At 40.2% G+C, this 12,017-nt stretch overlaps 1 protein-coding gene across 1 annotated transcript in view; it reads right to left on the reverse strand.

Annotated features, from left to right (window-relative positions):
• Positions 1-1,642: 1,642 nt before the first annotated feature.
• LOC147614306 (very-long-chain aldehyde decarbonylase CER3-like) overlaps positions 1,643-12,017 on the reverse strand; it is a 35,629-nt gene continuing 25,254 nt past the window's right edge. Inside the window, exons 3-6 of the mRNA XM_086780438.1 lie at positions 3,756-3,959; positions 3,445-3,555; positions 2,358-2,531; positions 1,643-1,955 (exon numbers count right to left, since the gene is read on the reverse strand). Of these exons, the coding sequence (XP_086636564.1) occupies positions 1,833-1,955; positions 2,358-2,531; positions 3,445-3,555; positions 3,756-3,959 (612 nt within the window). The 3' untranslated portion in view covers positions 1,643-1,832. The remainder of the gene's footprint in view (positions 1,956-2,357; positions 2,532-3,444; positions 3,556-3,755; positions 3,960-12,017) is intronic.

Here is a 12,017-nt window from a genome sequence, read left to right on the forward strand (position 1 = left end):
GGTCTAGTCAATCAGTTCCAAGTCAAAGATGCCCCAAAGGCAGCCCTGATCGGGGAAGAACAACTCTCTCCTAGAAGGGTTCCCCACAAGGACAGAGTCTTATTCAATCAAGAACTAGACTCCCCTATGGATTCAAATGAGGACTTCATAGATAAAACTCAACACACGGTTGATGTGTTCAAGTCTCAGTTGGAAGCTGAGGATGTAGCAATGATGAAAAGAATGTCCCTCTCCCCATCTAAACAGCCCGAGGAGGGAGGATTCTCTCCCCATCCTTTGGGTGCTAAAATGAAGAGGAAGAAGGAAAAAGTTCAGGAGGCATTGAGAACCTCTATGTCCTCAAGGAAGCCCTCCAAAGCTAGTAAAAAATGAACCATATAAACCTGCTCTCTTTTAATTGTAAGGGGCTCACTAACCCTGAAAGGGGCTCACTAACCCTGAAAGGGCAGTGGCCCCATCAATAGATGGGTTAGAGACATGTCCCTCATCTTTTTTACTCTTGCCCAGATACGAAACAGTTCTTGAAATTGCTTAATGATGCCTTTGGGAATGTTAGAAGCTTCCCGCTCAGTTGGAAAGAAGTGTTGTTAGGGGAATGCCATCATCTTGACCCCTTAACTTGGCAGTCTATCACATGTCTCTTAATGTGGCATGTCTGGAAACAAAGGAATGAAGCCCTCTATGAAATAAAAACTAATCACAATTTCTTTCTCTTTCTTGACAATATTCTCAGGTTGGTCAAGAAAATTCAACCAAGCGGTGCGCATTTGGAAGTGGGTCGCTGGCAAGATCTTCCATGGAGGAAGTGGAGAAAAGTGGTGAGTTCTTCTTTCTCCCAAACTAGGGAAAACATGTGCCAAGGCTTGGAGATTGAATGCCACAAAAGGATACAGTATGCGGCTCAATGTGTTTAGTCCACGGAGGCTTATAGAGGGATACACCTTGCCATGTTCATTGTATACAGGTGTTTCTGGAAGGATACCTTCTCAGTTATGTTCAGCACTGGTTTTTCGGCTACCTCTCTCTATGGTTCAGTACGAAGGTCTCTTGGTTTTTGTAGCTAAAGCAATGGTTTAGCTGTCTTCAGGGTCCCCCCATGGACCTTCCTCATGGGGCGATGTAATTTCACTCTTTTTTAATATATTTTCCTGTGTTTTTACTTTAAAAAAAAAGAGAGAATATGTACAACCTCCAAGTGGGCATTAAATAAGATAAAAATATTCGAGTGAATTCTCACGCATCATGTGGAAATTTTTTAAGGATGGGAGTGAATTGACATGTTTTCCAAGAAAATTGTTGTTTTTACTATATGGAAAACCACATCCTCGTATATTCGCTTGTATAGTATAAGTTCAATGTGAGAACAATCACAATCTTTTTCCCACAAGAAGATTTTTGCTACATTCAAAGGGTCTACACAACCAACTAATTTCTTCACAAACTATTATTTAAAGCTACAAAATCACCTAATAACACCATTTTAATAAAGGTGAAGCATGCAATATAAATCCTTTGCACAAGGTTTCTAGACAAAATAAACTTATACTTCATATTTCAATATTTCAATTAGTCATAATGGAGAAAAAAACCTTGTTATACACAATATGGAAAAACAAGTAATTAGCAAACCACATACCACATGAGAGGTAGGTTAATTATGAGATAATTGGGCCAATAATTATATAGGAGGGGAGAAACCTTATTTCAATACGAAAAAACAAATAATCTCCACCAAAAAGCAAACCACATACCACATGAGAGATAGGTTACTTATGAAATAATGGGGCCAATAATTATATAAGAGGGGAGAAGCCATGTTTCAAGGCAGCTTCCTAAGAGTTTTCCATGTGATGGGTGGAAATATCATCAACAAAGTCATGGTGATGCCAACCCTTGAGGCAATGGACCATGGCTGCAGCATAGCAAGCCCTCACAACATACCTAGGCATCACATCCTACAAGCAAGAGAATCTCATTAACATCTCAAAGCGACAATTAACACAAAATCATATGCATGTAACAATTGGTTATCACATCCTACAAGCAAGGGAAGATCATTAATGACTCAAAACAAGAATCAACACAAAATCATATGCATGTAACAACAGGTTATCACATCTTTCAAGGAGGCCCGTTAATGACGCATACCTAGGTATCACATCCTACAAGCAAAGGGAGCTCATAAAACTGACTCAAATCAACAATTAGACAAAATCAATGTGCATGTAACCATAACCTTAAAAAAAGGGAGCTCATTGATGACACAAGGTAACAAAACCAATGTAAAGGTGGCAATTTGAAAAAATAAAAAGGGGTGCTTTGTGTAAATCATAAATTCAATATTTCATGTTTCTCACCTCACATGCGTTGATGGTTTTTGCGTTTTCGGGCAACCTCAAGGCAGGCACAGATCCATATGTGCAGTCTTTTCTTGAAGTGTGCACCGGGAACAATGTGAATTGGTGGAAATGAGTCCCATGTGGGGCAAAACTTTGATCGTGTGCACCTATTCGCTCACCTACAACCCACACCTGCCATATACAATAAGCTTTATTATCTCAGCAAATAATCAATTAGGACAGCTTATATTAAGAAGTTAAGGAGGCAGATAGAGTGCTTTAATAAGCATCACATCCCTATCAAATAATCAATTGCGCCCACCTACCATATAACAAGCTTTATTATCTCAACATATAATCAATTTTGCCCACCTATCATATATTATCAAAACACAATCAATTTCTAATGCATGCTCCCAACGTAAAGTTATGCTAATTCGAGCCTTTCCCCAAGTAACAGCTGTGGTTAGAGACTGTTGAGAGAGACTGATATTTTTATTTCAAATCTCCCAATTAATTATTATTTCGACCATTTTTCAAGAAAGAAACAAAGGAAAACTTTACTCTTAAAAAAAACAAAGCTTTTTTTCCCCATATTTTTCAATCATGAAATTTTATCTCAAGTCATTCAAACATTACAAGATAAAAATACAAACGTGCATTGACATAAAAATGATAAGATAAAATAAAAAGATCTTAAGAAAGCATATAAATGCAATAAGATAAAAAGATAAGATATATACGAACGTGCACTGATATAAGTGTATGTACATGTGTAAAAAGATTCATGTTTTCATTATAATTCATATTTTTATTTTTATAATGTATAAAAAGATTCATCTTTTCATTACGTGTGATTCTATACCAAAAAATAAATTATTTTTAAAAAAAAAACGTGCATTAAACACATCAACATAACATCTATATACATACCTACATGTAGACAGACACACACGTAATACATACATCCATATAGTGGATATACATACAAACATACACATTTATAGTATGTACACATTCATAAATGCACTTACAGTCGTAATGTGATCCATATAATGCATATATGCGTGCACACACGCATCACGCACATACATTTAAGGCTCACCTTGCAGCTTTTTCCAGCTCCATAATGGGTTGCATGTACAAGATTCTGTTGAAACTTTGGGGCAATCTGCTGCCGCAGATTTTGCAGCTGGTCCTTGAAGGGAGAGAGAGCCTAAAGAGGAAAGAATTTGAAAAAAAAACACAACACAATATTTAAAGGATTCATCATCAAAACATGAGCTCGATTTGATTTGATTTATATATAGCAACACCTTCATGCAGGGTATGAAAATTGTGGAGGATGTGATGTGAAAGATTAATTGATGTTGATGATTGATTAGTAGTGTCTAACGTGAATGATGTGCATATTACCAAGACTCTAATCCCATGCTCGCACAGGTAAATGGCGATGGCACGACCGACCCTAGAATCAACAGGAGTCAGGAAAACCTCCTTCACATCCGTCTTGGCCACCACCTCCTTGACAATCGCTGCCGCCAAAGCCTCCCCTGTCACAATGGGAATACTCCCTCCTTGCTTGCACATGAATTTCTCATCCATATCCAATTTCCGGTCCTATTATCACACATCCACATTTCATTCACCAATTTGGTTTGGTTTTAATCACATTAGCCAACCAAACAACCATTGTTTTTACACCACATAAATTAATACTAACCCACATACATTAGTACTACGTGCCCTTTCAGAGTGTCTATATTTCTAAATAATAGTACTTGCCCTTTCCAAGGATTTAGAAGTACTAGATTTAGAACCTACTATTTCCAAGGATTTAGAAGTATTATCTTTTTTAAAAAAATTTAAATAAATAAATCTTTTTCTTTTTTTTATGAGACTTGTATGTATTAAAAAAGGAATGAAACGAGCTTTATTATATTTTTTTCTAAACTATTAAAAAAGGAATGAAAGGAACTTTATTATATTTTTTAAAAACAAATTATTAAAAAGGGAATAAAAGTAACATTATTATATTTTCTTAAAAAAACAAAATACTCAGAGGGTGTGTGGGAACGGGTGGCCAATCTAAATCTTTTTCAAAAGCAATGGTGCGCTTTTACAGTATATGCAGATGATTACCTTGTTTAGCAATGCCAAAGCAATCAATTTAGTACCCGCTTGTTGAGCTTGCAAGATACAGTCTCTGACCCAACCATTAATCCTTGCTTTCTCGGAACGCATAGTGTACTGCAACATCACATAATTATTTAATTGATTTGAGTGAAATGATATAACTGCACTTAATCAATCAGCACGGAACTCTTTTTAACTCTTCTAGCTTTTTTCTTAACCTGGCACTCACCACGACATCTAGTGATCAAAATATTTATAGCTTCTCGAGCCTTTGTTCTCAACCACTTCATCATCCCTTCAATAGTATATTTTCTTGCCTGTTGTTGGAGGCCCTCCAAGAACCAACTTCAATCACTGAACTCTATCATGGGTAACTACCTATGGGAAGGTTCACTTGACAGAAAGAGGATCTGCAAGGTAGCCTTTCAGGTATGCTATATGGATAAAGAACATGGGGGTTTGGGTATAATCAACATTGGTTTGCTGGCTGAAAAGCTAGCAGCAAAATGGGTTCAAAGAGCTATCTTATCCAATGATGTATGGGCAGACCTGCTCAAAAGGGATGTGGGAAAATTCTGGCTGAAAGACAAAAGGGCTCAGAAGGGGTTCTCCCTCAATGAGGCTCTGTGCTCAAAGGCATATCTCTCACCAATAGGCAGCAAGCTCTGTTGCAGAATGTGGGAGTCATGGATGGGTTATAAGAAGCTCTTTTCCTTTCAGATATATACCAAGAGGGGTCGGTATGCGTATGCTGCTGATTCAATTTGGTTTGGACACCTGGTGAAGCCGATTGCTATTGATCAAGTTCAAATTGGCCTCTCCTGTTTCATCGTGTAAAGGTGTGGGGTGATCTATGTGACTCATCTGTTATGTTAAACAGTGTTCAAATCAGTAATAAGTTCACCTTGCCAAGGGGTGGAGTTGAGCTTATAATGCAAAGATGTAATGCACTGAAGGTTGCCATTCCCCCGGGGTTTAAATGTGATTACAAGGAATTTGCTAAAGCCCTTCGGTGGGGGTCTGATATTAACCTTGTCAAGCTTCCTAACTTGTATAATGCAGGCAACTTGGTTCTCAAACTCAACAAAAGATGGTCCTTGTCCTGGAACAAACATCAATGGGCTTTTCACTTCAAATTAATCTGGGCCTTTGCTCAAGAAAGGAAACATGCAATTCTGGCCTGGTTGGTTATCCACAAAGCAAACTGGACTCTTGAGAAGGCTCTGAAGCTGGGTCATGGGAATGGTATTTGTCCCCGATGCAAAGCAAAGCTAGAAACTGTCTCGCATCTCTTTTACTCCTGCCCAGACACTAAACAGTTCTTGAGTGTACTGAATGAGGCCTTTATGAAGATTAGAAGTTCCCCACTCAGTTGGAAAGAAGTGCTTTTAGGGGAATGTCATCACTTGGACCCCTTAATGTGGCAGTCTGTCAAAATTCTGTTGCTATGGCATGTCTGGAAACAAAGGAATGAAGCCCTCTATGAAGTCAAAACTAATCACAATTTCTTTCTTTTTCTTGACAGTGTTCTCAAGTTTATCAATCAAATCCAATCAAATGGTGTTCCGAATGAAGTGGATCGCTGGCAGGATCTTCCATGGAGGAAGTGGAAAAAAGTGCTCAGTTTCTCTCTCTCCAAAAAGAAGGAAATTATGTGTCAAGGCTTGGATTTTGAATGCCACAGAAGGCTTCAATATTCTGTTATCACATTCAGGTCTCGAAAGGTTTTTGAGGGGTACTTTAAACCCTCTCGGCTATGGCTACTATTTCAGTTATCTCATCATGTTCACTCTTAGTCTGCTTTTGAAGTGTTACTGTTCAAGTTTCTCATCTTCAATTGCCCTCAGTTTTTGGGCCTTCGGTCTCTATATTTCCCAGTTTTAAGTGCTGCAGCTAATTCCACTATCTAGCATTTTAACAGTTCTCAGGGTCCCCCCATGGACGTTCCTCATGGGGCATTGCCTACTGATACATAGTCTCTAAAGTGTCCCAAGCAAGTTTAGATGTATTGCAAGAATAACTATTTTGTGGAAAGTAAACTTTCAATAGAAAAAGCAATTAATGCCAAAGCTTGTACATCATTAAAATCCCATCTTCTTTGATCAGAAATAATGTGAGGGGCATGTGTCTAGGTCTATTAGCCTTGACCTCATTGAGGAGTAGTAGGAGAAATTATGCCAGAACGGGGCTCGTTTACCACCACTGATAAGACCCTATAAACCCTTGGCGGATATTTTTGACCATAAAACTCCAATGGTGGGAGGAATTTGACCCATCTAACACTACAAGGGATCGGGCTCATACCCGCGCTCCTAGCCGCTAAAAATGACTTGTGAAAAAAAGTAGCGGGCCCGTGTATCAGCGCGTGTATAATCGCAGCCAGAGACATGCGTGTAAAAGCGCGTGTATAGGACTGTTCAGATGCGCTGATACACGGGCGTAAACATGTGTTCTGTCAGTTCAGCTGCATTTAGACGCGCTGATACAAGCGTCTATGCACGCGTTTTGTGACTTTAGATGCGCTTATACACGCGTATTTCTCAGATTTGACGTATTTATACACGCGTTGTCGTGATGTGGATGGTGTCGCTGGGAAAGTACAGGACTTCTAGCTGTGAGAGTAGGTACCAAATTCTACAAGGAAACTTACACACAAAATTCTCCGAGAAGCATAGGACATATCCATTTTTAATGACATATTCATGTGTCGGTTCACCTCAATACATCCTTGAATTCAACCTGATGATTGCACAAAAATTGTGTTCCAAGTGCTTATCCTTTCCAAGCATAGATTCACTGGCTCCTCTTTCCAAATTCCTCAAAACCAATCACATGTAGGCATAACATGACCTTCAAATATTTCCAACATACATGTGACCATTTACATTCCGTACATCCAAGTGTCATCAAATTCATCATTTCAAGATGTTCTTTATCACTTGAAAGCCTGCTTTTAAATTCTAACATCTCACAAATAAAAGATGGCATACGGCATAACTATAACATGCTCATGAATTCCAAAATTGGATCGAGTAGAAGTAAAACCAACTTCCCACGGCTTAAATGTATTTTCGATACCTTTTTCCCACAAATCTCCAAGTTCCAAAACCTTTAACTTGTTCTCCAAAGCCTTTTTTCTCATTTTCCAAAACCTTTTAGGATATATGAGTTATACGATTTTTCTAAATCGTAGGAAGTGATAACAAAAAAAAAAAAAAAACCACTTATCTGAAGGTATTCAAGTGAAATTTTTCTTGATTTTATTTTGCTAATCTCAAAAGTCGCTTTGCTGTGCAGACTGCGCGATGAAGAAAGCATGGAAAACTGAAAGCATCTCTTAATGTAGTACTCAAAACCCTCTTCAATTCTAGCACCTACAAGCTATGAACAGTAGATATAGCTTTGATTTGAAATTCTCTGGTAGATAGCGCACTGGTTCTCCTCTTTTCTGCAGACCCTGAACTCCGATATGCGCCCTCCCTCACATCTCTGGTTTTTCCTCATTTTCCCGCAAGGAAAGCGGCGCCCCACCACCTTTTGCAGCCCAAAATTCACGATTTTCCAATTTAAAAGACTGCACTTGCTTATATTCTGCATAATATCCGGAAATTTTCAAAAAAAATATTCTTTTTATACCACGCAAGCTGCCACCCGCCACCTTGCATAAACATTTCCAGCTGGCGCTTGCTTGTCTTCCATTCTCATTACCTCAACCTTGCACTGCATGTTCAAATGCCTGTCTACCCAGCTCCACATTTCCCCACTTTCGACACGCACTCAACACAGTGAGCCACACCACAAGATCAGGATGGACCCGCATCTTCTTTATCATCAATACCGCTTTCTCTAGTTGGCCAGCACGGCCAAGGAGATCAATAATGCAAGCGTGGTGCTCAAGAGTTGGGGTAATGCCATAATCTTTGCTCATGGACTCAAAGTATGCCTGGCCCTTATCCACTAAACCTGTGTGATTGCATGCATTAAGCACACTAATGAAGGTGACCAAATTTGGCTTTATACCTTCTCCTATCATTTTGTCAAAGAGATGGAAAACATTTTCACTTTCTCCAAGCTTAAAGTCTTCCGGCATCAAACCTTCCAGCATCATCAGTTAAAAAAAATCCAAAGTATTCCGATTATATCGACTCTGAGCAAGCACAGAAATCATGGCATTCCAAGACACGATATCTCAAAAGGGCATGCTTTCAAAACCAAACCTCACATCTTACATACCTTTGCATTTCCATACATGTTAAGAAGGGTGTTCCCTACTACAAGGTCCACCATATGCATAAAACTCCATAATTCACACCACACTCATGTACAGAGGCTTCGAGACCTGGCTCAGCCTCCTCAGCTCATCTTATTGAACCTCATTTACAATATGAACATATGTACTCAGGCATCATATAATGACTCGTCATGGCACTTAACCCCATGCATCTGGATTTGCATTTAATGGTCTCATATGCATGGTTTCACACCTTAGGCGTGCCATGGCACGACATCCACTCCCTCTAAACCTGCACATCCTTTGGTATGTGCCAAATCATCATCAAGATCCACATATAACTGGATGTCGTCTTCATCTTCTACATTACCAGGAAGATCATCCTCTTCCTCTTCAACCATATCCATACTACCACTGTCAAGCCTCTCATCCTGAGTCTCCTATGAATCGAAAGGATCACTATCATGCCTTCTTTTAAACATCTTGATTCTTTTGCCTGCCACAAGATTCTTTATCTCTGTTCCATCAAGCTCACACAGAGTATACGTGGCATTTCCATGCACATGCTTGACAATGTAAGGGCCAAACCATCTTTTTACAAATTTTCTTTGAACAGTGAATTGGTTGTCAAGGCTACTATCATACATTAGAACCCAATCACCTTCTTCAATAGGTTTTGGCCGGAGTCTGTGTCTTCTATCAAATCTTTCTTTATTTTTCAACCTTGCATCTTTCAAGCGAGCTTTAGCAAGCTCTACATCTTCAGGCCTCCTCTCCAACTGTCTTATTCGCAATGCAAGGAGGTCTTCTCTGCTCAATCCTTCCACCCAGGGCAATACATTCCAAGTTGGAACTACTTCTTCAACTGGCATTACTGGCTTCTGACCATACATTAATTCTGCAGGCATGTATCCTGTCACTGAACTATGAGTTGTACGGTCAGCCCACAAGGCATATGGTAGCAGCCTTGGCCACTCTCGCATTCTTTCTCTGCATGCCTTAGCCAAAGCTTTAATGATTGGAGGATGTCCTCGCTCACTTTTACCATTGCCCTCAGGATTGTAAGCACATGTTAGGGACAGTTTAATGCCAATTCTAAAGAAGAATTCCCTTGCTTCTTCAACGTCTAGCTCACCCCTATCAGCTGTTATTTTCCCAACACAACCATATCAACAAATCACATCTTCCAAGAGAAATTTGCATACTATTTCCGTACTCTTTGTTCTAAGAGCACGCCCCTCTACCTGATTTGTCAAATCTTCTCTTGCAAGTGCTATGTACCGCATCTGCCAAATTCCCAAAGGCATTGTAACTAGATCCACTACCCATTTGTAGTGCATGGCAGGTGGGTAGGTTGGTTGCAATCCATCACGATGTCGCACATTTGAGTACATTTGACATACCATGCATGTTTCCACATATTGGGAAATATCCTTGTACATTCCTTTCCACCACCAATATTTTTCCTTTATTTTGGTAAAGGTGGCCCACACACTTCGATGTCCAGCCCAGAGACTCTCATGGAATTCTTTCACAAGCTTCCCTTGAGTCTCTTTATCACATATGACTCTCTGTGGCATAGCATTCCTCTGCTTAGGATGCTTCCAGAGGTACCCATCCTTTAGAAAATAACCATATGCTTTTCTGCGGATCCTCTTAAATTCTGAGTCAGACCAATTTTCATGTCTTGTCAGAGTACTCAAGTATTGACCAATATGCAACCAATCTCCTTCATACATTTCCTCAGTAAAAGACTCAAGTGCATTTGATAGGCAAATGTGGTCCCCCTTTGCATATGCAGTAGTGTAGAACTTTGTACCCACATCATCAATGTCACTAATCATCTCTTTTTCATCTTCATACCTGGCTCTTGATAGCATATCTACAACTGAATTATCTTTTCCCGCAATATGCTCAAACTCAGGATTTAGTGACTTGATATAGGCAATCCACCTAAGCATAGCAATATCTGGAGCGGTACAACTTGCTATCATCCCAAGAAGTGGCAAGCAATCAGTTTCCACAAGTACAGATGCCCCAATAAGATATTCTTTTTCACATTTTAGAGCAGTGACTATTCCCCATAACTCTCTCTTGAACTGCAGATATTTTCTTTGTCGGATGCTTAATACCTTTGCTCCAAATCTGATTACATACCTGTGATCATCCTCATCATCTTGCCCTACTGCCCATCCTATCCCAGTAGGACTAGTATCAACTGTAACAATCACAGGCCTACCACACTCATAATCTGCCTTCCTCAAAGTAGGTGATGATTGGAGCAAACATTTCAGCTTCCGCATAGCTTTAGTATGTGCTACATTCCACAAAAATTTTTGATTTTTCCTCAAGAGTGTTGGAATTAGGGTTGCAGGAAAGCACACAAAGCTTGGAGAAGAAGAAGCAAGAATGCACACAACACAAAGTGTATTAGATTGTGTCAATGTACAAAGATAAGTTAGCCCTAGAATGATGGGCGTATATACAAGCCGGGGGAAAAAACCTCCTAAAGAGGGAAAAAGTGCCCCGGCGGTCCTAAGTGTGTTCACACACATCACTGCCTATATATATATGGCAACAAATCCCCCCTGGGAGTGATGGTGTGAACGAGAGCTGGCACTCATGTATAGGGGAGTGCCATGCCCGAAGTAGATCAGTCCACAAAGGGAAGCAAGCCCAAAGCTTTGCGGAAAGCTTCGAACTTCTCACGAGGAAGCGCCTTTGTGAAAAGATCGGCGAGGTTGTCCTGTGTTGGCACATAGGCCAAGCTGATCTCTCCTGCTGAGAGTCTCTCCCTGACATAGTGATAATGCACCTCAATGTGCTTTGTGCGAGCATGAAAAACTGGGTTTCTCGCAACTGCCAATGCACTCTGACTGTCAGTGAAGATAGAGGTGGCAGACTCCTGTCCAACACCCAAGTCAGCCATAAGCCGTCTGAGCCACACACACTCAACCGTAGCTGTGAAAGCTGCCCTGTACTCAGCTTCACAACTAGAAGTGGCCACAGTAGGTTGCTTCTTGCTCAACCAAGATATGCATGAGCTACCGAGCATGAAACAAAAACCACTTGTGGACACTCTTGTGTCATAGCAACCAGCCCAATCTGAGTCCGAAAAAGCATGTAAATCTGGCGGCAACGATCCCCCCTTGGGATAAAACAACCCAAGATGTATGGTGCCACTCAAGTAGCGAAAGATGCGTTTAACTGCCTTCCAATGCTGAGACCCTGGGCTATGCATAAACCTGCTCACCTGTGAGACTGCAAACTGAATGTCCGGCCTCGTAATGCATACATAAATGAGGCAACCA

This window comes from Cibotium barometz, chromosome 42, assembly GCF_041138505.1.
Source record: "Cibotium barometz isolate CiBa-2024 chromosome 42, ASM4113850v1, whole genome shotgun sequence".
Taxonomy (NCBI): Eukaryota; Viridiplantae; Streptophyta; class Polypodiopsida; order Cyatheales; family Cibotiaceae; genus Cibotium; species Cibotium barometz.